The sequence below is a fragment of the Symphalangus syndactylus genome, chromosome 2 (assembly GCF_028878055.3).
Source record: "Symphalangus syndactylus isolate Jambi chromosome 2, NHGRI_mSymSyn1-v2.1_pri, whole genome shotgun sequence".
Lineage (NCBI taxonomy): Eukaryota > Metazoa > Chordata > Mammalia > Primates > Hylobatidae > Symphalangus > Symphalangus syndactylus.
The window spans coordinates 114,378,343-114,406,147 of record NC_072424.2 but is presented as its reverse complement, the minus strand read 5'-3'; the positions used below and the strand labels follow the sequence as shown (position 1 = coordinate 114,406,147).

At 43.0% G+C, this 27,805-nt stretch overlaps 1 protein-coding gene across 7 annotated transcripts in view; it reads left to right on the top strand.

The window, feature by feature from the left end:
* The first annotated feature begins 6,314 nt into the window (after positions 1 to 6,314).
* Positions 6,315 to 27,805, top strand: part of MAP7 (microtubule associated protein 7) — a 221,941-nt gene continuing 200,450 nt past the window's right edge. Inside the window, exon 1 of one of the 7 annotated variants that reach the window (XM_063622358.1) lies at positions 6,315 to 6,546. In XM_063622358.1, the coding sequence (XP_063478428.1) occupies positions 6,480 to 6,546 (67 nt within the window). In that variant the 5' untranslated portion in view covers positions 6,315 to 6,479. The remainder of the gene's footprint in view (positions 6,547 to 27,805) is intronic. The other 6 variants (XM_063622360.1, XM_063622349.1, XM_063622354.1 and 3 more) reach the window with 6 other exon arrangements.

Here is a 27,805-nt window from a genome sequence, read left to right as displayed (position 1 = left end):
GGTTTAAGAAAGAGGGTAAGCCTGGGCAACAAAGTGAGACCCCATCTCTACAAAAACTCAAAAATTCAGCTAGGTGTGGTGGTGCACACCTGTGGTCCTAGCTACATGGGAGGCTGAGGCAAGAGGATCACTTGAGCCCAGGAGGTCAAGATTGCAGTGAGCCATGATTGTACCATTGCACTCCAGCTTGGGCAACAGAGTAAGACCCTGTCCCACCAAAAAAAAAAAAAAAAAAAGGGGATGAAGAAAAAGAATAAAGGAAAGTCAGTATATTTTTCTCAAGGCCCCAAGTTATCTTGGATGACTATTGTATATCTTAAGGAGTCTGCAAAGACCATCTTAATGGAGAATACTGCTTTACTGCTTGCCTTTTTTTTTTTTTTTTTTTTTTTTTTTTTGACAGAGTCTTGCTCTGTTGCTCAGGCTGGAGTGCAGTGGCACCATCTCAGCTTACTGCATTCTCCACCTCCCGGGTTCAAGCGATTGATTCTTGTACCTCAGCCTCCTGAGTAGCTGGGATTATAGGCGTGTACCACCACACCCAGCTAATTTGTATTTGTAGTAGAGATGGGGTTTCGCCATGTTGGGCAGGCTGGTCTCGAACTCCTGCCCTCAAGTGATCTGTCAACCTTAGCCTCCTAAAGTGCTGGGATTACAGGGGTGAGCTACTATGCCTGGCCAAGAATACTGTATTTTTCTATCTCCTTAATTTTCTTATATTTGGATAAATATTTTTATTTATTTTAAGCTGAATAATATATTTTTATGAGCCTGCCCGTATTGATCAGAGGAAGTCTGATGCTCCTAGATGGATAAATGAAATACATTTTCTTAAATACAGAGGAACCTGTTTATTAGGCAGGATAGAAATAACATAGAGCTGTTTATATATCATGATTTCACTCATAAATAACAGTCTTTGACAAAGCAGAAGACATCTTTATTTTGAAAACATTCTCACTAATGTTTTCTGATTGATTGATTGAGACAGGGTCTCACTCTGTTGCCTAGACTGGAATGCAGTGGTGCGATCACAGCTCACTGCAGCCCTGACCCCTTAGGCTCAAGCAATCCTCTCATGTCAGCCTACAGAGTAGCTTGGGACTGCAGAGGCACACCACCACAACCAGCTAATTTTTAAATTTTTAGTAGAGGTGGGATCTCACTGTGTTATCCAGGCTGGTCTTGAACCCCTGGCCTCCAGTGATCCTCCTGCCTTGGCCTCCCAAAGTGCTGGGATTATAGGTGTGAACCACTGCTTCTGGCCTCTTTTTTAACATCCTAATTTGGAGGACAGAGTTGCCTCTGGTATCCCGTGTGGATATTCTGAAATAAGTGAGGTATAAATTCAATGATATGCCATTTGGCTCATACTGAAACACAGAGTCAGCTGTTTATTAAGCCACAGTTCATCTTCTCAATTCTAATAGTGAAGTGCCTCTTTTGACTGTATGTAGGATCAAGCTACCTACCTGAAACCAAATCTTCAATGATAACAATCTTTCCTTGGTACCTTCCTCTTACCCTGTCTTTGTGCAGATGATCCTCTGTCCCTACAGGGTTCTAACACATTCCCAGGCCAACATCATTAGCCATTTGTCAGAATTTTGGGTCTCGGGCACAAAAGAAGACAGTTCCATTATGGAAGGCTCTATTATGGAAAGGTTTGCATTTGAAACGCTTTTAGGATCAGTCTAGGCCAGTGATTCTCAGCTTCACATTAAAATGACTTGGATGCTTGTTCAAAAATGTTGATGCCACCACCTTGGGACGACTGAATTGTTGTTGTTAATTGTTTTTTTCTTGAGACAGAGTCTCTGTCACCCAGCCTAGAATGCAGTGGCACTATCATAGCTCACTGCATCCTTGACCTCCTGGGTTCGAGTAGTCCTCCCACCTCAGCATCCCAAGTAGCTGGGACTACAGGCGTGTACCACCATGTCTGGCTAATTTTTAAATTTTTTGTAGAGACAAGGTCTCACTATGTTCAGCTCGCTCTGGTCTCGAACTTTTAGGCTCAAGTGATCATCCTGCCTCGACCTCCCGAAGTGTTGGGATTACAGGCATGAGCCACTGTGTCCAGCCGGAAAACTGTTTTTACTGGTCTGGGGTGGGGCCCAGATACCCTTTTTAAAAATTAGCTTCACAGGTGTTTTAACATGATCAAGCCTCACCTCCTTATTTCAGGTAACAGCTAGAGAGGGAAATGGAGAGCCCCTTTCTATAGAGGGAATAGCAAGATGGTTAACATTCATCATTTGTTTGGTGTAGCAGGAGGCTACACACCCAGGCCTGAAGCAAAACTGTAACTTGACTTGTGACCTGGAACAAGTGAATTAGCTTCTCCAAGTCTCAGCTTCCTCATCTGTGAAATGGAGGAAATGATGTACCTTCCACATAGGTCTGCTATAAGATGTAAACAAGAAAATGGAGGCTGGGTGCAGTGGCTCATGCCTGTAATCCCAGCACTTTGGGAGGCCAAGGTGGGTGAATCACTTGAGGCCAGGAGTTCAAGATCAGCCTGGCCTACACGGCGAAACCCTGTCTCTACTAAAATTACAAAAACTAGCCAGGCGTGGTGGCGCACAGCTATAATCCCATCTACTCGGGAGGCTGAGGTACGAGAATTGCTTGAACCCAGGAGGCGAATGTTGCAGTGAGCCGAGATCATGCCATTGCAATCCAGCCTGGGCGACAAAGCAAGACTCTGTCTCAAAAAAGAAAAGACAATGCAGGAGAGGTGCTCAGCACAATGCTTAGCATATAGTAAACACTGAGATATGCTTGCTATTGCCATCACTCATCCTTCATTCAAAAGTATTTATTAAATACTGGGTACTACATATGGTGGTGCACCAACAAGATACAGTTCTTTCCCCTGAAGTTTCTTGTCAAGGAATCAAGACAAAGCAGAAACAACAGTGGTGCAGTCAGTGCTATAGTTACATTTACTGTCAGAAGGGGTCAAGGAAAGCTTTCCAGAGGAGCAAAGGTGCAGAGCTGAGCCTGGAAAGATGGTTTGAAACAGAACAGTTATGCAGCGGTGGCGGCAGTGTTAAAAAGAAACAAAACAGGAATTTGCTGGGAGAAGTAGATCTAATGTTTCCTTTTAACTGCATTTTGATCTCTTTCTCCTGTCATTGGATACTTGGTTTCATTCATCCCTAGGCCACCACATAAAAGAGCTTGGCATTGAGGAATTATTAACCCATTTGAATGCCCACTGTGTGTGAGGCACGGTAGCAACACAAAAGATATATACCATGCCTGCCAAGTTCAGAATGCAGGCAGTGCACATGATGTCATCAAGAACATCTGCAACTTGTGAGCAAATAAAATAACTGATAGTTCTAGACTTTATGGACACCCTGTAGAGAAGGAGAGGACAAAGACCCTACTACCAAAAATGTGCATCAGATTGAGGAGGCAAATTTGCAATAACTCATGCCTAGTCTATTTTAACAGCTGGACAAGTACCAAGCCCAGCAAGCCCTGGCCAAGTCCAAAGGACAGGCATGCTGGGAGCCAGGGCAGGAAGAACAGGCTTCATGGAGGAAGTAGACCTTGACCTGGGCCTCAGAGGGAAAGTATTATTGAATATGTCAGGATGAAGGAAATCACTTTGGGCAGAGCAGCTTCAAGCACAAAGACTAGAAAGCAGGGATTTGGAAGGTGTTCTGGGGAATGAACAACTCCATGGGCTAGAAATATGAGTTACGGAGGTGAAAAGTGGAAATGTGTAGTAGATCGCTCAGGGCCCAATTAGGGGGTGGTGGTGGTGATGGTGAGGAGGTGAAGTTAATATGTAATTATATAGGAACGAGGAATCTATTAAAGGTTTTTGAGCAAGGGAGGGGTATGTGTAAAGGGTTGTATACTGCAAGATTAATGTGGTTTGTAACATATTAAATTAATGGCGGGGTATCTTGATAGAATTATGCAGGGACCATTCAGAATGTATTAGTGGAAGTCAGGAGTGAGGTTAAGGATATATATTCTGGAGTTGGGAGTCACCGGGATCCAGGATGGAAGTAATAGTAAATGAGGGCTGTGAGAGACAGTAAAGATAAAAAGGCTGTGGCTTACAATTAGGGGATGGTAAAAATATTAGAGGATTAGAAGGGAGGAAGAATCTGAGTCAACAAAGACAAAAGGACTGCTACAGAGGAATGAGAAAAACCAAGCCAATGGTAGACCAAGAGCAAGGTGATTAGAGGATCAAGTGCTGCAGAAACTCTAGGGGCAGAAAGTCTAGGGGAATGATGGATTTAAAAATAAGCAATTTGATTTATATACATAGGCAAGATAAACTATTAATATATAGCTTTTTTTGAAAAATAATGGCACCAAAATCCACATTTATTTTTATTACCTTTCGTGAACAAAACATATGACAATAGATTCTGGAGGGTGGGACGTTAAAGGAAGACATTTTCAGAATCGAAGAGTCTTAGCTGTGTTTATTGGGGTAGAGCCCTTGGGTGCAGAAACATTTAGGGATTAGGGAGAAAAAAGGGATGATGTTTGAAGGAGGCAGGTGGGGAGTGGATGGTGTCAGGAGGTTCAGCTCCTCCCCTGGAATGGGAAACCCTGAAGATTTGAAATGGATGTGGGAGCTCCAGACAGATGGCTTCCATGTTCCAAGTAAAGTACAACTTGAAGTACAACGTGATGGTGTTTGACATTTAACAGATGTCATCCGTTCTCTGCAGAGTTACTCAGCAGCCTCCCCTGTTGCAGACACCTCCTTAGGTTTGGAACACACTGTCTACACAGGACCTAAGTGCAGGATTTTGGTGTGTTCCTTATTTCATTTATTTTTGTTTAACTTGTGGCAGACAAATATAGGTTATCAAAAGAATGGGATAATGAGTAAGTATACACCAACCTAAACAAAACAGAACAAATAGAAACATCACAAGTCTTGACTTTTTTTTTTTTTTTTTTTTGGTCAAAAAGAACTCATTGGTTGATTTAAGTCGGTGGTAAATCAGAAGGTTGAAAATAAATTACCTTCCTTCTCCAGGGTTCTTCCGGATAGTTCAACTCTCTAAAATCAGCGGAGAGTATAGTTCTGATGCTCAAAGTGTCTTAAACGCTGATGTTTTAATGTAGTAAAAAAAAAAAAAACACAAAAAATCTTTGCTGAGGCCCAAGCTGAGGTCAAAAACTACCTCTAGCCACCTGGTGCTTTATTTTTATTGATTAGAAGTCTCTGATAAGACTGATTTGAATATGATTTAGGAATATCACATTCTAAATGGTCAGTTTGCCTATTCCATTATAGAAATGACACTATGGGAAAATTCATCATCACAGACCACAGCAGAAGTGTTCTTTAGTTAAATCTCTACCTAGTTATCCAGAAATCCAGTAAGTAAACCAAATAAAAATAGTTCACTGGGCTCAGAGTGGCAAGTTTTGCATGCAAAGATAGTGAAAATTGTAACCCTAACAATAAATCCAATACTGTTCTCGACTCTCTTGTGTGTCCAGTGCTGCTGCAGTCCTTGGAAGGGTTTTAAACTGTTCAGAGCTTGCTGGTTATCTTCAGCCAAGCCAGAGTGTGGGACTGCAATTTAGTGTAACCATGCGGAACTGGTCGCTCCTTGATTTTGTTCCGTATGTTTCCATTTGTGTAGGCTTCCCCCCCCTCAGTATTTTGTTGCTTATCTTTTAGAGCAAAATTGGTTTTTCCTCGGCCAATAATCTGTTTCTTTAAAATAAGAAAAATTCGTTACCTATTGCCTTTTTTTTCTGGTCTTCCTGAGCAAGTCAGAAGTCACAAGGTCGTTTACTAATCGGAAACCAAGAAAAAGAAAAGCCACATCAGCCGGCACAAGCCTCTCTAACTTGTGTGCCCTGAGGCTCATCAGATGCGAAGTCCTGGCGACAAGATAGGGTCGCCCGCAGTGGCTTCCTAAAGCGCAGATCCAGGCCGGCTCCCAGCGTGGAATCCGACCCATGTACTTCGCCTCTCCACGTGGCATCAGATGCTCTGCCGGCTGTCACCGTGAACTCCAGCCCTCGCGGAGCCGACACTGACCTGGCTGCTTCAGAGTTCGGAGGGGAATAGCGTCTCCGTACCCTCGCCCCACCTGGGCTGCTCCTCGAACCGCCGCTCGTCCCAGACTCCAGGAGGCGCCACCAGGCCTCGCTGACCCCGCTCCATATCTCGGGGAGCCCTCAGTTGGTCGGCCGCGGCGACCGGAAGCTCCGGACCGACGTACTGGTTCTGCCCGCCGCTCTTCCAGCCGAAGACTCGGCAGCGGCGGTCGGAGCGGCTGCCACGCCGCACCTGCCCGCGAGGGGGCGCGCCGGGCCCAGGCCGCAGCCGACTGCCGCGCTCTCTGCCCCCGCCCTCCGCCGTCCCCTGACTGCGCTCACCTGTCTGGGCCGCTGGCGTGGGAGGCGGGGGCCGGCGGGAGCCAAGCCGAGGAAAGGGCGGAGCGGCTCTCCGGGCGCGTCATCCGAGCACTATGGCGGAGCTAGGAGCTGGCGGCGACGGCCACAGGGGCGGCGACGGCGCAGTGCGAAGCGAAACAGGTGACCGCGCAGCGGGGATAGTGGGGGTCCCGTCGGGCCGGGGACGGCGAGCGGGGCCGGCGGGCTGGCACCGAAATCACCCGGCGCCGGCAGCCCCCTCTCCGTCCGCGCGGCCGTGGCCCGGAACAACCGGCCCTGCGTGCCGCGCACCCTGCTCCTAGCGCGCCTTCCCCCGCCCTTCGCCGCCGCGCCTCGGCCTCCCGGCTCGGCCCCGGCCGGGGTTCTGGCCGCCCTCGGGCGCTCCACCGCGACTTTTCCGCAACAGGTGGAGGCGAGCCGGGGGGGCGCGGGCGGGGGAGGAAACGGAGAGACCCCGGCCGCTGCCCTCCCCGCCGCGGGCTCGGGTCTAATTCAGTTGAATGGGAAATCGTATCCCCCAGACCAAACCAGCGGCCAGAGAGTCGTCGGCCAGGTGCGACTGGCAGGACGAGCAGTTTCTGGGCACCTCCTCCCGCCTTCCCTGGTCGCCCCGGCTGCCGGGAGCTCCTCAGCGGGGTCAGTGTGGGGCAGGACCGCGGGTTGAGCGGCCCGCCCCCCAACCCGGTGCCCGCAGTGGCGACGACCCTCGTCCGAGGGGACCGAGCTCGGGAGGGCCGGGGCCCAGTGCAGGACGGTTGGGGTTTGCGAGTGCGGGCTTGACGGGATCAGACATTCGTTGACTTGTAAGAGTTCTCAGAGTTTTTTGTTTTTAGTCTGTGCAGGAGCCCAAAGGAGGATTGTTGGCTCTGCAGCCCGGGATTTGGTGGTCAGGCCTCTGTGTTGAGGATGCCCCTCCCCCACAACCTCCAGGGGCACACTTAGGGACAGGGGATCACGTCCCCAAGACCAGCAGCAAGGCTTCCGGAGACCAGCAGCAAGGCTTCCCAACCCCGCCCATCTCTCCATAGTATGAAGCCGATTTTTCTCCCTCGTGATTTTTTTTCTCCAAAGGCTATTTTGCAAATCCGCCCCTCTCCACTGGTTCCCTCTTCTATTCTTGGCCAGTAAGCTGTTTCTGTATCTTTCTACACTTGGGGATGGGGCGGTGAGGCAGTTTCTTACTTTAAAAAGAAATTCAATTCTTAGACTCTCCAATTGCAAGCTGTTTTCCACTTCCATACGCTCACAATCGGAAGCAATTGTTTCCTCAATATAAGCATCACTGTCTCCCCACCATCAAGTATGCTTATTTTAACGTGAAAGCTCCAGAGAGCTCTAAAACAGTATTTGCAAATTATGTATCTGCTATTGCTAGGAAGAGTTTGGGTACCTAAAGTCTAATGATTTAATCCCTTCAGCCAAGATACCTGAGGTTAAGACTGACAACGTATCTTGAACTTAAGTCATGCTTCTTCCTGTAGGGAGTTTATCTTAATGTGTTTGCAAGATTGGTAGATCATTATTTTGTTTTGGGGTGGAGAAGAGATGCCTTTGTAATTGCTTTCGGGAATTTGATGAGCTAGACACTGGGACGGGGCTCCCCCACGTGAGGGCCCCGGGAGAGCGGCATCCTCATTTGTAAATATACGGCATGATTTTGGTGCCTAACCCTGACTCAGTAACTGCATGTGAAACAGCATTGTTCTAGCGAGCCAAGTGTCAGTTTGTGCTCAAAAATAAACTTTCTAGAATCTGCACGTGAACAACTTGTTTAGACATAAGTGAACTAACTACAAACTGTAGCGTATTCAGTGCCTGTGCATGTTAAGGAATAGGCTGTGCTTCCAACAATTAATATACAAATCAACCATGTGCCTGTCAGTGTAATATTTTCTTTTATTAAAAAGGGAGTTAAATTGGCTGTTATCTCCTTCATAGAAAACGTTTCTTCCACACTTTGGCCTAAAAACTTCAATTTCCAAAGGATGCATTTTATATATGGTCTTGAATAATTATACTTTATAATTTCACTGAAAACTTAATTCTGGCCTCACATCTCTTTCCTATTTTTCTACCCCGAGATTACTATTAATGTTTTTAGTGTTCAGAAGCATTTGTGTCAGAAGGTGCCAAAGAAAGAAGGAAGGTGTAAATGTGTTTTTTTGAATCTAGGTGATAGTTATTTTGAGAGAACAAGTGAGATTGTTTGAATTTCAACAACTTAAGTTATTCCATATATTTAAAACACATGACCTATATCTGAATATGAGACTTTAATTTAGCACTTTATTCTGGTGAATAAATTTCACATTATACACATCCAAATACTGCAAGTCTCATTTTTTTAAACGATCAGAAGTTTGTATGGAAATGTGGGGGGTGGGGGGTGGTGGGTGGCTGTGGACAGAGAAACTTGTATTACCATCAAGAGTTGAAAATTGCCACCTTAAATGGCAACATTTCTTGAGGGATTAATTTTATTTCTTTTTAGAACTCATTATTATGAGGTAGAGTCCCCTCTTGAATAGCTCTTAGTTTTTGTGTCTCTGTACAAAGACTGGTCTAATTTTAGGGCACTTTAGATTAGAATATCAGGTTATTATAAAAATGATACCTGTAATGTGTTCAGAATTACATGCGTGTGTGTGTGTATGTGTATCAAAGATGAATTGACAGTGGTGGTGTGCAGCCTATGAAACGAGACCGTTCTTAAGCATATTGAAAGCTATTATATAAACCCAACATTTAAAAACCATATTTCTGTGGGTATATGTTTATCTTCTCAAAGTTAGTCAAATCACATTCCTTGTGGTGAAAACGTTTATTTTTCTTGAGGATGAAAAGTTCTTCCAGTATAATATTTTTGCCAACAGCCAAAGTTAAGAGCTAGGGGAAAAAAAATTGCCTTGGAAACAAGTTTAAGACATCACCACTAGAGGATGTCAAGTCCTTTTTCAGGTTTTTTTGAGTAGTCGACCTACGATGGGTGATATTCACAAAACTGCCTTGACCCAAGCTTTGTAGATTTAATTTTATGTTCAGTTCAAGAGCTGTGGAAAGCGAGTGTACAGCACTAATTTCCTAGTCTGATAGCCTGTTTTAAAAACCTCCTGAACTAAAAGCAAATTTAAAGCTGCTTTTGATTAATTGATGAAGCTTTGATGCACAAAGGAGTAAGTTAATACCAATAACCTGTCAATTCTGTTGATATTTTGGGAAGTGGGTCATGACTTAGAATCTGGAATTGGGCTTTTTGTCCACTTTAGCAACTTGTGTGGTGAACATGGCCTCCTTTGTGACCATCCTTTCATGAACTTTTCCAAATCAAAGTGATCTTGTAGGTGTCACTTAACTCTAAGGGTCTACATGAAATATCTACAATTAAATAGGGGCTCAGACATCAATTTGGTATTAAGCTTGTCCCCTTTGAAGGAGATGCTTCATTCACATAGCTAGATAGCTTTTCTCCCATCCTATATGGCTGTTACCTTTACATCTTTTTTTTTTTTGAGACTGAGTCTCGCTCTGTCACCCAGGCTGGAGTGCAGTGGCACGATCTCGGCTCGCTGCAAGCTGCGCCTCCCGGGTTCACGCCATTCTCCTGCCTCAGCCTCTCTGAGTAGCTGGGACTACAGGCGCCCGCCACCACGCCCGGCTAATTTTTTGTATTTTTAGTAGAGACGGGGTTTCACCGTGTTAGCCAGGATGGTCTCGATCTCCTGACCTCGTGATCCGCCCGCCTCGGCCTCCCAAAGTGCTGGGATTACAAGCGTGAGCCACCGCGCCCGGCTTACCTTTACATCTTGCTAAGTAGGAGGAAACGTTATTATTAGACTAGGCAATTGTGCTCAGGAGCATGCATTTATGTGATATTGATAGGCGTGTGTGAAATATTTTTACACAGTTTATTTACACTGGCATTTTCTCAAAAAAAAATTCTAACATCTTTGCTTCCCAATGCATGAGAAATAATCATTTGGAAGAGTTGTTTTTAAAAACTCAGGCCTTGTATTGATGTAGGAATTGAAAATATTGAGGCTTAGAATAAGAAATGTGTACCTTCTGTATATTCAGCATTATGGTAGTTAGAAGGCTGTTGAACAAATGATCCTTGAATTTAGCAAGGAAGACAAAATTCACCAACAAAGAGTTGCAGGTTATGAGGAGTTCAGTGAAGGAGGAATCACTTCCGGCTATGGGCAGCAGGAAGAACATACCGGATACAGCACTGAAGTTAAATTTTAAAAAGTGGTGGAACTGGAGATCATTATGTTAAGTGAAATAAGCCAGGCACAGAAAGACAAACATCTTCTCACTCATTTGTAGGATCTAAAAATCAAAACAATTGAACTCATGGACAGAGAGAGTAGAAGAATGGTTACCAGAGGCTGAGAAGGGTAGTGGGGGTAGAGGGTGGGAGGTGGCAGGGAGGTGGGGATGGTTAATGGTTTAAAAAAAAAAAATGAAAAGACCAGAAGCAGTAGCTCATGCCTGTAATCCCACCACTTTGTGAGGCTGAGGCAGGCAGATCACATGAGGCCAGGAGTTCGAGACTAGCCTGGGCAACGTGGTAAAACCCCATCTCTACTAAAAATAAAAAAATTAGCCTGGTGTGGTGGTGCATGCTTATAGTTCCAGCTCTTTGGGAGGCTGAGGCAGAAGAATCACTTGAACCTGGGAGGTTGAGGTTGCAGTGAGCCAAGATTGCACCACTGCACTCCAGCCTGGGTGACAGAGCAAGACCATGTCTCAAAAAACAAAGTTAGAAAGAATAAGAGTAGTATCAAATACTATTTGATAGCACAGCAGATTGATTATAGTCAATAACTTAATTGTACTTTTTAAAATAACTAAGATTGTAATTGTATTGTTTGTAACACAAAGGATAAATGCTTGAGGGGATGGATACCCCATTCTCCATGATGTAATTATTTCACATTGCATGCCTGTATCAAAACATTTCATGTACCACGTAAATATATATATACCTACTATTTACCCACAAAAATAAAAAAATTAAAAAAATTTTGTTTTAATTAAAAAAATAAATTTTTAAAAATGGGCAAGCGAGATATAAAATTGGCTGGAGGAAAGGGAGAAAAACAAAGATGCAGGTGTGAAAAAGAGCAAAGTTTTGGTCATATTGACACATGTGTAAAGCTCAAAGAAAGTCCTAGGTCAGTTAGGAATGATTGTTCATCGAAGCCAAATTGTGGAAGGGCTGAAGGCCAAACTGAGAGATTCGTACATTTTTCTGGGGTAGGGTGGGGGGGGACGTGTTGAGGATTCTTGAGCATAAAGGATATTGATTAAAGCAGGAATAATCAGGTAGTTCTGTGCCCATGAATCTTGAAATATTGATTGCAAGTTCTAACAAGAGCTCAGCTGTGCCTTTAGCTAATGAAAGCAAAGTTCCTGCCTCTGGGAAAGTCATTCTCTTCCATTGATTTTTTTTTTTTCTTTTACTGCTTTGGGAAGGGTGCACCTGGAGGGATGAGAATACATGAGGAACATCTGCCTAGCCAGATTAGCCAAATCTCTGGAGATCAATGAAGGGCTAGGTCTACTCAGCCGGCGCTCATTTCAAAGTAGCAATGTAGACTTGAGGACGGACTGAAGAAGAGTTCAGCGACATACACACCAACTTTGAGATTCCTGCAGAAATCCAGGCAGTCATTAGCATGGCAATAGGAAGAGACGATTAATTTAAGGTTCTGCAGGGGCATGTTCAAAGGATTGCAGGTAAAAAGGTGACATATGAGACTTTTCCAAGTTTGAGTTTGGCTCATTGACTTATTGGAAAATATTCATGAGGAGGACCTGTTTTGTTTTTTACCCCAAAGAGTTGGGGGGAGGGTCTTGCTATGTTACCCGGGCTGGACTTGAACTCCTGGGCTCAAGTGATCCTCCCGGCTTAGCTGCCCGAGTAGCTGGGACTACAGGCATGCACCACTGTGTCCAGCAGAATCAGGTTTTGGTGGGAGAAACAGGAAAAAAACCCCTCTGCTTTAGACATGAAAATGTGTGGTACAAGAGAGATCTGTAAGTGGAAATGTTCAAAAGGCAACTGGAAGCATAGGACTAAAAGAGAAAAATAGAGGTCAGGACTCTGGGATTCACTCAAAGGAATAACAACTGAAGGTTTGGGAGTGAGGAGAGCTCAGAAAAACCACAAAGGGGTGAGACGACGTGTAAAGCATGGGAGGAGGAAGAGCCAGCAAAGCAGACAGATGGAAAAGCACAGCTGAGTAATGTCACACCTGCTGAGAGGGATGGAGAGGTAAGGGATTCAAAGACTGATGAAGACATTTTATAAAAAGCTGTTGGTTTTGTTTCAAGTAGTCACTGACCAACCCCAGAAGAGGAATTTCAGTTGTTGGTGCAAGAGTTGGGGCTACATCAGATTATAAGTGATTATTAGATAAGCAGTTTGGGAAAGAAAGGTAGCCAATTTAACAGACCCTCCCATAAAGCTTGCTGGTGAAAGGAAAAAATTACAAATCCTTGAACAGGCAGAGGGATTTTAAAAAATCTATTCTAAAATTTGCATACAGTCCAGGCGCGGTGGCTCATGCCTGTAATCCCAGCACTTTGGGAGACCGAGGCAGGCAGATTGCTTGAGCTCCGGAGTTCGAGACCAGCCTGGGCAACATGGCAAAGCCCCATCTCTACTGAAAATACAAAAATTAGCCAGGTGTGGTGACATATGCCTGTAATCCGAACTACGCAGGAGACTGAGGCAGGAGAATTGTTTGAATCTGAGAGACGGAAGTTATAGTGAGCCGAGATGGTTGCACCACACTCCAGCCTGGGCAGCAGAGCAAGACACCGTCTCAAAAAAAATAATTTGTGTACAAAAAAATTACTGATTTTCTTTTCTTTTCTTTTTTTTAGTTTTGTTGAATGTATAGAGTAATGTAAGCACCACTGTTAACATTATCCCAAAGAGTCCTCTGCCTCCAACCCAAATTCCCTAATGCTGCCGCTTTGTAATGAGACTCTCTTCCTACACCTAAACCCCTGACGACCACTGATCTGTTTACCATCCTCCTAGTTTTGCCTTTTCCAGAATGTCGTAAAAGTGGAATCATACATTGTGTAACCTTTTTTTCTTTTTTTTGTGAGACGGAGTTTTACTCTTGTTGCGCAGGCTGGAGTGCAATGGCACCATCTCGGCTCACAGGAACCTCCTCCGCCTCCCAGGTTCAAGCGATTCTCCTGCCTCAGCCTCCCAGATAGCTGTGATTACAGGCATGCGCCACCATGCCTGGCTAATTTTGTATTTTTAGTAGAGACGGGGTTTCTACTAAACCCCATCAGGCTTTTCGTGAACTCCCGACCAAAGGTGATCCATCCGCCTTGGTATCCCAAAGTGCTGGGGTTACAGGCGTGAGCCACCGCACCCAGCCCCAAATTGTGTAACCATTTGAGTCTGAATTTTTCACCTGGCATCATGTTTTTGAGATTCAGGCACGCTGTTGTGCATATTAGGATGTTGTACATCGTTTTTCTTGATGAAGTAGTTTGCCATTGTATGGAAGTATCACAGATGGTTTATCGAAGAACATTTGAGTTGTTCCCAGGTTTTGGCAATTATGAATAATGCTGCGGTAAACACTTACCTACAGGTTTTTGTATGAGCATAGTTTTCATTTATCCTGGGTAAATACCTAGGAGTGGGATTGCTGATTCATGTAACTGTACGTTTAACTTTATAAGAAATGGCCAGGCTTTTCCAGAGCATCTCTATGGTTTTACATTCTTACAAGCAGTGTATGTGAGTTCTGGTTGCCCTGCATCCTCACTAATACTTAGTATTGTTAGTTTTGTTTGTTTTTAAAACTTCAGCCATTCCATCAAGTTCTTTGAGTAAAGCAATGTAATCACCTCAAAGTAAAATAGTGCCTTTTTAATGCTAACCCATGCTCACATGAATTAGGAAAGCCTGGAGGTAGTGTTGATCCCAGAGCCCAGGTATAATATGGAGTTTGTATTTGGCTCTAATATCTTTATTCTCCTTCGTTCTTTTTTCCCCATAGTATTTCTTTTCTTTTTTTTTTTAAATTTTAACACACCGTTGCTGGCTTGAAGGTCCATAGTATCTCTTATTTCCTGTGGAGTATGCATTCTGAAGTTGATTATGGACGGGAGTGCTATTATATAGCACATTCCCTGCCAATTCAAGTTCTCTCTTCCTCCTTAATGGTCTGTGTTGTAATGCCTTGAGATACGGCTTTCTAGAACTTGGAAATAACTTGTTTTGTTGTTAGAAAGCTAGACATATTGGTCATATACCTTGTTTATTATCCCGATTAATTCCTTATTGGCACATTTTATATTGTCAAACTGAATACTTACCAGTTCTCAGATACAGTGCTTTGTAAAGCCTTGATAGTCTGTCATTGGACGTTTCATCAGTTGCTCATGGTCTAAGGTTCCGTAGGCTAAATGTGAAGGTATTTAGGCTTATTTTTTATAAAATTCAGTTTTAGGGTTTGTCTAGTTCTCTAGCAGTGATGCTGTCTACCTCTTTACTATCTTAGCTCTTGTAAAACTCTGAGTTATGGTTGTTGACACATTTAAATGGCATTTGGATTTTCTCTTCAGTAATTATTTTTCTCTTTGGTATCTTTTTGAGAAATAGCCTGTTGAAAAAGATCTATAAGATTTTTTTATTAGGTACCACTTTGAAATTTTTTTAAAAATATATTTTTTGAGACAGTCTCGCTCTGTTGCCCAGGCTGGAGTGCAGTGGCATGATCTTGGCTCACGGCAACCTCCGCCTCCCAGGTTCAAATGATTCTTGTGCCTCAGCCTCCCGAGTAGCTGGGACTACAGGTGCCCACCATCATGCCCGGCTAATTTTTGGATTTTTAGTAGAGAGGGGGTTTTGCCGTGTTGGCCAGGCTGGTCTCAAACTCCTGAGCTCAAGCGATCTGCCCAACTCAGCCTCCTAAAGTGCTGGAATTACACGTGTGAGCCACCACACCTGGCTCCACTTTGCATTTTGATTTGAAGAGTAATATATAGTATTTGACAGTGAGAAAAACTGCATTCAACAGTTCTTCATCCTTGATGCTCCTGTAGAAATAGTTGTGAAAAAAAGAATCATGAGAAAGTGCCAAGGAGGATTGACATACCTGACCAGATGGCACAGAGGAGCACGGGGTATAAAACAATGCAGGGAGAGGCCGGGCGCGGTGGCTCACGCTTGTAATCCCAGCACTTTGGGAGGCCGAGGCGGGTGGATCACGAGGTCAGGAGATTGGGACCACGGTGAAACCCCGTCTCTACTAAAAATACAAAAAATTAGCCCGGCGTGGTGGCGGGCACCTGTGGTCCCAGCTACTCGGAGAGGCTGAGGCAGGAGAATGGCGTGAACCTGGGAGGCGGAGCTTGCAGTGAGCCGAGATCGCGCCACTGCACTCCTGTGTGGGTGACAGAGCGAGACTCCTTCTCAAAAAAAAAAACAAAAAAAACCCCACAATGCAGGGAGGAGGCTGGGAGCGGTGCACTTGGCCTATGTGAGCTGCACTTCATAGGTACTGTTAGTAAATGATATATCTTTAAGTTTAGAGTATTGAGATTTGGGGTATCTTAAAATTTCTCCTTCTGTGACTTTTAAAATTAAATGATATGTAAGCTTCCTTTTTGGAGTTGGCTTCCTGGTAAAGAGAACTATCCTTCACTATGGCATAACCTCTGAGTATAAAACTCATTTCCCCAACGCTGTTGAATGTTGAAAAGAAGTTCTCTAGGATCAGTTTAAATGTCAAGGTGAAGTTCTAGAAAGGAGCCCTTCCTTTAGCACCTCCACCCCTCATCATGAAGCCTACTTGGTGGCAATAACGTGCATAATAATTGGCTCTAAGATGTGTTCCTGTAGCGAAACTTTTGGCTGCTTCTCAAGATTCGAATCTGGGCTTCTGGTTCTCAGAAGCTCCTGACCCAAGTCTTTGAGGTGGCAGGCACACCAGACAGGACCTGGTTGCTTACTTCTTGCATTCCAGCTGGATTGGTTTCTATTCATGGTAGATGCTCCAAATTAGTTCAGTGACAACTTCACCACAGGCCTGGTGGGTTTATTTAAGTATGGGTCACTCCTTCACCCTAAGGTTATGTTGTTGAAATGATTATTGGGCCCATGTGCTGGAGCATCATTGATTCACATCATTGGCTCTCAATCTTGGCAGTGATTTAAAATCACCTGGGGACCATTTAAATATCAGGATGCCCAGGTGGCATCCAAGGTAATTATCTGAGAATCTTGCAGGATGGGAGTCAGGTGGCAGTGTTTTTAAAACTCCCCAGGTGATCTGGTGTGCAATCACTGCTGAGAACTAATGATTCAGAACCATTTCCTATTGTATTCCCTTCCATTTGACCATTGTGGCGGGTGGTGTCAAGTGTGTGCACCTTGCCTATGGAAACCACATGGAAAATCATAATAGCAATTGCCGTAAATCTAGTGAGTTTACTCAAGTTATCTCATTTTGCCCCAGGACTTTTTTGAAGGAAATATAGGCGTGAGTACAGGTATGAGTAAAATTGAATAGCTAAGTACACACACATATACTCAGTGTCCACAGGTATGCACATTTCTGTATGAGTATGTGCAGTGAGACAAAATACCATTCAGCTTTCTTTTTTTTTGACTTTGCTTAGCTCCTACACTGCCTTCCTCTCCCTCCTGCCCCTTAAAACCAGGAAAGGTTAAATTGGGGTAGATATTAAAGTATTTTGTAGAAAATTACACACTTTTCCCAGAGATCTTTCTAGTGACCCCTGACCTCTGATCACCAGGTCCCTGGCTCTGGAGACTGGGCCTTGTTTCTTCTGTCTATAAATAGTTGACCCAAGTACGACCTTTTCCCTTCCATGTGACCAGATGCTAATACCCTTCAGGCTAATCTTTCTTTCCTTCACCTCTCTTCTTTCTCCTCACCGCATGCTGCTGTGCCCAAGGCCCAGCTGGTAACCTCTGTGGTTTTTACTGTGCATTGTTTTCTCAGCAGGATTATTCAACTTGTGCTTTGATCATCACCTCAAATTATCATCTCTGGCTCTGCACACTGAAATGTGTACAGGCACTTCTGGTTTTGTTTTTGAGACAGGGTCTCGCTCTGTTACCCAAGCTGGAATGCAGTGGCACAGTCATGACTCACTACAGCCTTGACCTCTTGGTCTCAAGCTGTTCTCCTACCTTAGCCTCCTGAGTACCTGAGACTACGGGTGCATGCCACCATGCTTGGCTAATTTTGCTTATTTTTTGTAGAGATGAGATTTCTCTATGTTGCCCAGGCGGGTTTCAAACTCCTGGACACAAGCAATCCTCCTGCCTCAGCCTCTGAAAGCGCTGGAATTATAGGCATGAGCCACCACACCCAGCTTACAGGCACTTCTGAGTTGCATTCGTGCCTGCTCCTGAGGTTTTGTGGTGCCATCTTTTGTGATTTGAAGCTTTTTCTGGGAGGGCTTACCTTTGGCAGCATGATTTCCTATCCTTTTCTCCTCTTTTTAGCTAGCATGTGTCTAACTGTGAAGTCCAAGGCAAAAATGAAGAGGTCAGTAGGGGATATTGGATGGGACTGATCCCTAAATAAGAGTATCTTTGATTTCTCTTTAAGATTATATGGAAACTGAGCATGTGTGAGACTGTGAGGTCTGAAGCTCAAAACTAACACTAATTATTTAGGGGTAATTCTAACCTACTATTTTGTGCACGGTCTCTGGAGTCTGGCTGCCTGGGTTCCAATCTCAGCTCCACCACTTGGTACCTGTGGGATCTTGGGCATGTCTTGTAAGCATTCTCTTCCTCAGTGTCTTCCTTTTTAAAATGGGATATTGGTAATATCGTCACAGGGATTAAATGAGTTAATACTAAAGTTCTTAGAACAGTGCTTGACACAGCATAGGCACCAAGTATTTGTTATAATTCTCATGATTACTGAAGATTAGTATTGCATTACTGTGAAATGATGGGCATACCCTGGCATGCTAAGTTTCTTCCTTAAGCCATTTTTTCTTTGTAATAGTAAGCTCTCCATAATGAAGGCATCAGAATGTAATGATGATTCAGACCTCATTGTAGCTGTGTGATCACATTGTCATAGGCTTGGCACTGGGATCAAAGGCATCATTAAAGCACTTGGGATGATGGTTTTTACCTGTCAAATGTTCCAGGAGGTTGCTGTACACTGGCCTGTGAGACCCTTAGATTGTGTTATGTGATCACGCTAAACACCCATAAAAGCCCTTCTTGGCTTTTTTTTTGGGATAGAGTTTCACTCCTGTCGCCAGGCTGGAATGCAATGGTGCGATCTTGGCTCACTGCAACCTCCACTTCCTGGGTTCAAGTGATTCTCCTGCCTCAGCCTCCTGAGTAGATGGAATTACAGGCATCTGCCACCACACCCAGCTAATTTTTGTATTTTTAGTAGAGGCGGGGTTTCACCATGTTGCCCAGGGTGGTCCCGAATTCTTGACCTCAGGTGATCCGCCCACCTTGGCCTCCCAAATTGCTGGGATTACAGGTGTGAGTCACCACACCCGGCCTTGGCTTATTTTTATTTCATTTTTATGGTATCCAAAAGTGTTTTTTTAATGGCTATATCATAGTTCTAATTTTTTTTTTTTTTTGAAACAAAGTCTTGCTCTGGTGCTCTGTCACCCAGGCTAGAGTTAAGTGGCACCATCATGGCTCACTGCAGCTTTGACATCTGGGCTCCAACGATCCTCCCATCTCAGCCCCCTGAGGTAGCTGGGACTACAGGTACACGCCACTATTTCCGGCACCAGCTAATTTTTTTTTTTTTTTTTTGGTCTCTTTTTGTAGAGACAGGGTCTCACTATGTTGCTCAGGCTGGTTTCGAACTCAAGCGATCCTCCTGCCTCGGCCTCCCAAAGTGCTGGGATTACAGGCGTGAGCCACCACACCTGGCCCATAGTTCTAAATTTTAAGTCCTTTGCTAAAATATTGCTACAGAGGTTATGTTGCTTTAAGCCATAGAGAGATGGACCTCCTAACACTCATTCTGACTTTAAACAAGGCACTATCACCACATTGAATATGCTTTTCTACCAGGAAAATAGAGGAAACATACAACTTGCCTTCCACGAAATGTTCATGAGAAGCAGGAGGCAATTTGGGTTTCTTCAAGCAAAGTACATACATGAAATAGAAAATATCAGTAAATTATTAAGGTCACAAATTTTAGAAGAAACTTTCTTAAGTTGCAGAGGACCATTTACAAGGTGTATCCTGGGTGTGGTGTGTGGGCATGTGGGTGAGGCACATTTCTCACTAAGAAAATGATATCTTGTTCAACTTGGAATTTAGAATTTTATATCTTTTAAAAATTTTCAGCCAGGCACGGTGGCTCACGCCTGTAATCCCAGCACTTTGGGAGGCCGAGGCGGGCTGATCACCTGAGGTCGGGAGTTCGAGACCAGCCTCACCAATGTGGAGAAACCCCCATCTCTACTAAAACTACAAAATTAGCCGGGCGTGGTGGTGCATGCCTGTAATCCCAGCTACTCGGGATGCAGAGGCAGGAGAATTGCTTGAACCTGGAAAGAGGAGGGTGCGGTGAGCTGAGATCGTGCCATTGCACTCCAGCCTGGGCAACAAAAGTGAAACTCCATCTCAAAAAAAAAAAAAAAAAAATTTCATAACTTCGTAAATCTGAAAATACGTCACTTCCTCAGATGGGTCCTGGGTTTAGATTCTCCCAGCAATGCTCCCAAATTGTCTTTTTGTATACAGTAGCCACTGTGGAAATTGATTAAACAAGTGTTCCTGATGCCACCTTTGAAATATTAAAATGTGTTATTCAGTAAAAATAGAACTGAATTATTATTGAAAATAAGTTTTGTATGGATTTACTTAACACTAGGAATAAACTCATCCCAATATCCTGGTGAAGATGCCCTCCCTGTGTATATAAAAAGATACATCCATATGCTTTGTGCAGTGACTGTATAAGGCCCAGATAGAGAAAAAATGCAAGAGATGTCTCAACAGTTGAAAGTATTGAAATAAATTGAGAAGAGGGAAGCTATTTTTAGTCTAGAAGACCTATGAGACTCAAACAACTTTGGATAGAAAAACCCCATAATCTTATAATCCAGTGAAGCCTCACAGGGAAGAGTCCTAGGTTGGCATTTCAGATTCAATCCTCGGTATCCCAGCTGTGTCTAAAACGGACAGATTTGAGAATGTCAGTGCTTCAACTTATTTACAAACTGATCAGGTCCAATATTTATCTGCTGCTTGCTGAGAACAGCATCAAAGTTAAAAAAAAAAAAAAATGTTCCAACCATCAACCAACTGTGGAACACAAATCTAAACCATATATGTGATGAGACCCACATGTCATTGTGAGAGTGTTGCAGGACTCATTAATGACACCCACTGTAGCAAGTAAGTCTTCAAGAAGCCTTTGGAAGAGAGAAGGCCTGTATATGAAATGCCAGAAGGAAGGGGCAGAAGGTTCAGAACTAGGACTCTGGGTATGGAGTTCAGACACCTGTGAATTGGGCATTCTGAACTACTTGTACGATGTGCAAAGCTGGTTTTTTCTTACCATAGCACAGTGTTGCTTTCTATTACAGATGTACCTATCTGGAAACAGGTTCATTCAACAGTTTGCAGTCCTGCAGTTATTTTCAAAACAGCTTTTGCTTCCTTCTTTTTTGTTGTAAACACGGTCTTTTTCCAGTGCACTGGATAAAGTCTGGCTCTGGGCAGTAAAGGGACATGGCTGCTGCTTATTTCAAGGACTTAGGGGCAAGTGTCTTCATGCCTGTGGAAACAGGAGCCAGCTAGTACTATTTCCAGCAAAAAATTTAAGAGAAAGGAGAGATTTTTATTACAATTTTGATTTCTTTACTACAACATTGCATGTGTCTGGAGTATAGCCATTACACTTTATGAAAAAGGCAAAATGGTCATTTGGGGTGTTTCAGGAAGTTTGCCAAAAGGCTCCTTTGTCATTATAATCCTTCCTAAGCTGCCATCCATGGGTTTAGCTCATGGATATGAAAAGTGAAAGGGTTTTAGAGATGAAGTAGGTGTCCCCTGAGTGCTTGCCAACCTGTTAATCTTTTTGAGATGTTAATTTTTTCATATAGAGCCCCTTAAAATCTTGATGGCTCTAGGTCAGTTAAGCCTAAGAGAAGACATATTTATCAAAAAAAACAAAAAACAAAAAAACCTTGCTGGATTGCTAGTAATATCTACTTCTTGGAAATTAATACTTCATATTTAAAAAAAATTATTGATGCATTAGGAATATTTTTTGCTTAGCAGTTACAAATTTTAAGAGGCACATATACCTGGAATATTATGCAGCCATAAAAAAGGATGAGTTCATGTCCTTTGTAGGGACATAGATGAAGCTGGAAACCATCATTCTCAGCAAACTATCGCCAGGACAAACAACCAAACACCACATGTTCTCACTCATAGGTGGGAATTGAACAATGAGAACACTGGGACACAGGAAGGGGAACATCACACATTGGGGCCTGTCATGGGGTGAGGGGAGGGGGGAGGGATAGCATTAGGAGATATACCTAATGTAAATGACGAGTTAATGGGTACAGCACACCAACATGGCACATGTATACATATGTAACAAACCTGCACACCTGCATGTTGTGCACATGTACCCTAGAACTTAAAGTATAATAAAAAGAAAAAAAAAATGACAAATACTAAAAAAAAAAAAAAAAGCTTCTAAGCTTGTCACTCAATCCTAAATATACTTATATCTTTATAATTTAGCTTAAAGGCTTTTGGTGTTCTGGTTGGTTACTGACAATTCTCAGTGTGGCTTTCGCTGAAGGAAAATGGACCAAGCCTCAAACTTACCCACCACAGTTATATAATTTGGCATTTCTATTAGGCACTTCCTTCCTCTAGGTTGGTTTCAGAACTGTGCTGGAGAATTGTATGTAATTTTTGTTTTCTTTTGTCAGAATTGGTGTGTTAGGCCTTTTTTTGTGTCACTTAAACACCTGAGGCTAGGCAATTTATAAAGAAAAAAGGTTTAATGGCTCAGGGATCTGCAGGCTGTACAAGCATGGCACTGACATCTGCTCGGCTTCTGCTGAGGGTCCCAGGAAGCCTACAATCATTGTGGAAGGTGAAGCAGGAGCAGGCACATTCACATGGCAAGAGAGTGGTGTGAGGGGAGGTCCCAGACTTTTAAACAACCAGACCTTATGTAAACTAACTGAGGGAGAACTTACTTATCACCACAGGGATGGCGCTAAACCATTCATGAAGGATGCACTGCCATGATCCCGTCGCCTCCCACCAGGCCCCACCTCCAACATTGGGGGTTACATTTCAACATGAGATTTGGAGGAGACAAACATCCAAACTGTATCAATTGGTTTCAGTTAATAAATAAACCAAAAAATAAAGTTTAATGCCTCAAACCTTCGTACGCTTTTCTCGCGAAAAGCATTTTATCCAACCCTCTCCATCCCCGTGTACATATCTATGTACTTTAGTTTCTACTGATTCAGAAAGTGGGGTTACTTCATTATAATAGAGAAGGATTTTTTGTAATCTATATATCTGTACTTTTGAATCATTTAATGTTCAGATGAACAGACTGCTTAGTTCTCATTAAAAGGGTTTATTTGATAATGCTTTTAAGCTCACCAGTACTTGATTCTCAACGGGTGATCATTAGTGAAAATAGGGATTTAATCAGTCTAAGATGTCATGACCCCACCTGTAGGAACATTATATTAATAGAGCATTACAGTATTGGAAAATTATCTGAGTAAATAGAATCCATCCTATTGAATGAAGATTATGATCATTGATACATAAACCTTTGACTTTTGAATGGCATGCTTTCGTTCCCAGCATATTGACTTGAATGTGGGAATGGAGTATCTTAGTCTCTCTGAGATCACTGACTGATAGGTAATTTTAAGTGTCTGCTGGGCTCAGCCTAAACATTAGATGTTGCTGGGAAGGTATTTTGTAACTATGATTAACATTTACCATCAGTTGACTTTAAGTAAAGGGGATTATCCTGGCTATGGGTGGGCCAAATCCAATCAGGTGAAGGCCTGGGAAAGAAGAAGGAGGAAGAAGAAGGAGGAAGTCTGCCTTAAGGCTGTGACATGGAAATCTTGCTTGAGTTTCGAGCCTGCCAGCCTGCTCCACAGATTTCACACTTGTTTGCCCCTACAGTGGCAGCAGCCATTATTCCTTAAAATAAGTCTTTATATACAGTATATTTCTCTCCAGAGAAACAACCAAAAATACTATTGGTTCTATTTCCTGGAAGAACCCTCACTGATACACTGACCCTCAGGAAGAAAATTAACAGTTTTTACCCGGAATCGTATAAATCATTTTAATTATTTAAGAGATAAAATTTAAAAATCTGTTCTGATTTTTTAAGGTAAAAACAGGATATTAAACTTTCAGTAAAAAAGGGGTTGTCTTTTAATTTCAGGGGGTTTTAGGAGAAAAATGGAAAGAGTGGCAAAGTAGCAAAGGACGGTGATATGGTTTAGATATGGTTTTATGTTGAAATATGATATCCAATGTTAGGGGCAGACCTAGTGGGATATGTTTGGTCCATGGGAGCCGATCTTATGAATGGCTTGGTACTCCTCTCATGGTAATGAGTGAGTTCTCATTCTGTTCGTTCATGTGAGAGCTGGTTGTTTAAAAGAGCCTGACATCTCTCTTGCTCCCTCTCTTGCCATGTGACACACCTGTTCCCCTTTCTCTTGCCATGTGACACACCTGTTCCCCTTGAGCCCTCAACAGAAGCAAATATCAGCACTGTGCTCCTTGTACAGTCTGCAGGACTGTGAGCCAAAATAAAACTTTTATTTATAAATTATCCAGTCTCAGGTATTTATAGCAACACAAAACAGACTAACACAGATGGGATTGAGGAAAAGTTTTAAAATATTCTGAAATGAATGTTCTTCACCTGTCCAATGCTTTGCTATCACTATCCTTAAAATGCCCATAAAGTCATACACTCAATGGGTTTGCTGTTCTTTAGTATCACTCTTCATTCACAAACTTTTAGATTTCATCTCTCAAGTCACATAGCTATAGGGATCCACCTATAACAAATTGGCTCATTGAGGGGAAAACTCTCTTATTCATCTTTATCAGTAGGTTTTTTTGTTGTTGTTTTAGACAGAGTTTCACTCTTGTTGCCCAGGCTGGAGTGCAATGGCCCAATCTCGGCTCACCGCAAACTCCGCCTCCCGGGTTCAGGCGATTCTCCTGCCTCAGCCTCCCGAGTAGCTGAGATTACAGGCATGCGCCACCATGCCCAGCTAATTTAGTATTTTTAGTAGAGATGGCGTTTCTCCATGTTGGTCAGGCTGGTCCCGAACTCCTGACCTCAGGTGATCCACCCGCTTTGGCCTCCCAAAGTGCTGGGATTACAGGCGTGTGTATCAGTAGGTTTTCATTACACTGTGGGTGAGAGAATGCGGGAAGTCTGGAAGCTGCAGGTGTGGAGATCAGAGTAGTGTGGTCCTCTTCTAACCCAAACACCTGGAGAAGGTTCAGTTGTTTCTGTGATTTAGTGTTTAAGGCTAAAACCTCAGGGCCATCAGTTGAATAAGTAAAATCATGAAAGGCAGAGTTGCTTACAAAATGAAGCCATGTGAGTAAGTATGTGCACAGGTACAGCAAAGGAGAGGGCTTTATCTCAGCCTCGCTTTTTCCCTCTGCCTGAGTGTTCTCTCTTGGTTATGTAACTCGACTTTCCATTTGCATCAAGTCATGGAATCTCAGGATCAGAAGAAGCTCTAGAGATCAAAAAAAAAAAAAAAAAAAAATCCAACCTGTAAACAGTGCATTAATCCAACATCATCATCCCAGATCAGTGTTTGCGCACAGCTATCTTCAATGTCAAGAAACATAACTTTTTACATTCTGGTAACTTCCAGTCACTGGTCCCAGTTTTCTCTTCCAGAACTAAATTTACACTTCCACTAAGAGTGTAAATTCTTCCATATGTTAACCTTTAATTCTGTTATTTTATTCCTGTGGAGTCTTGTCTTATTTTCTCCTGTTATGTCTCCTATGTTATGGCCTAGAATATTTATGATAAATCCTAGGTCACTCTCTTCGGAATGTGTTCTCATTTATCATCCTATTTCAAATATCTTGCGAATACCATGTGGTATGAGGACCAGAAAACAGAATGCTTGTCCTCCTATTAGGCATGCTGGTGTCTGCTGATTCTGCTGTGACACTGTTAGGGTTTTTACTTCCTCAGTGCGCTGATGGTGTTTAGTGATCTTGTTGTCCAAGTGCTCTCCTTGTTTCTGGTGCAGCTTGGGTAGGTCTTCATTTTATACTTATCCAGTTGAACTTTTTTTAAATATAAAAAGAGATGTTCCTGTTTATTCCTACTGAATTGATAAGAATATAGCTTATTCAGGCCGGGCATGGTGGCTCACGCCTGTAATCCCAGCACTTTGGGAGGCCGAGGCGGACGGATCATGAGGTCAGGAGATGGAGACCATCCTGGCTAACACGGTGAAATCCCGTCTCTACTAAAAATACAAAAAATTAGTTGGGCGAGCTGGCAGGTGCCTGTAGTCCCAGCTACTCAGGAGGCTGAGGCAGGAGAATGGCATGAACCCCGGGGGGCGGAGCCTGCAGTGAGCCGAGATCGTGCCACTGCACTCCAGCCTGGGCGACAGGGAGACTCCATCTCAAAAAAAAAAAAAAAAAAAGAATATAGCCTATTCAGTGGGAATAAACTGAATAGGCTGTATCCTGTCTAAGTATAGCTCATTATTTCATTCTTTGAGATCATTTTGGACTTCAGTCTATCCATCTCTTAGCTTTCTTTTATCTATGGATATAAAGCACTTGTTCTCCTATTAATCTTTAATAAAAACATAACTACCTTTCTTTCCATTGCCCACTTCTCCATCTTTCACCTGGACTATTGCAGGAGCTTGGTATTCATGCTCAAGCCTATGGATAAGTTTTTCACACTGCTGGAGGGGTGTCTGTTAAAAAAAAACACAAACATGATTTATTCTCATATTCCTGTTTTTACATCTATCCCTATGGCCACCATTTGATCCCTTTTCTCTACTTGGACGAAGTAGTTACATAGCTAATCTCTGTCCCGTCTCTCTCTTTCTCACAGCAAGTTCATCCTGGCCTGTCTGGATCACACATTTAGCTGTCAATACCCTTCAGTGGCTCCCCACTGCCTCTGGTGAAAACATTATGCCTTTGGCTCTGTATCCTCTCTGATGGCTGCCCCAAAGCACCCCATCTGGCATCTTTGACATGATTTTGCTACTCCTAAAGCAAAGCAAGTCAAGTAACCGTAGTTTCATTTTCTTATCTTTCTAATGGTGTGCCTCAACAATAAAACTAAATTAAACACTAAATTAAACTGCTCACAGACCCTCAGTGAATTAGGTAACTTACAGAAATACAGTCCAGGCATCTGTATGACTCTTCTGTTGAACCCAGCGATTGATTTCTTTGCCTCATTTGGAATCTATAAAATTGGATTTCTTAACCTAATTGTCGTGAGAGGAGAGGACAGTCTTTGCACATTTAACTTTTATCGAGTAATTCAGAAGTTCATGTAGTACACATTAATAAAGTATTATCAATGAGAGTAATGAACAAGAGGGCTGAGAGGCATTCTAATATGTGCCACTGGGTTAAGGTTTAATGTGGCATTTCACACCTAACATTTAGGAAAGGGTTTTAAAGCTTAGTATCCACACCTTACATTTGTATAAATGAATCCCTAGGGTTGAAATTTGTTTATGATAGAGCAGACATGGGAAAATGGACTCTGTAGGCACCATGAAGTGTTTTGCAGTGAAGATTTATAGAAATGTTGTAAAAGGCACCACAGGGACCTGGTACTTCTGGGGCAGTATTTACTGTTTTTCTTATAGGCCTGTTAACAAAAAGTGGTCAAATAAAGAAGATCAAAGCAAATCTGCCTTTTCCTTTCAAAGGGTTAATATTTCTTTGTGCAGTATTTCTTTATCCAGCCTCTTTGACGCTATGCATGATGCTGCAAGATGGCAGAATGTTGTGTCTTTATCGTCACAAAAGCCATCAGTAAGTGGCATAATTCTAGAAAACTGAGGCTGCCCTTTAACTTCAAGAATAGAGTGGCAAAGAACCAGCTGGGACCCTTTGTTCCTTAGTGGTTGATTGATTCCATGTCAACCTGTGCTGGCTTTGTCATTTTCAAAATCATGCAAAGTTTTTAAGTTGCATAAAAATATTGTTAAAACTCCTGCTATAAGTAAATTGCAGTTTTTCTTGGGGAGATGCATTAAATACTTAAAAGATTACTGAAGTCCGATACTTTTGAAGAATTAACCATCTCCTTGAATG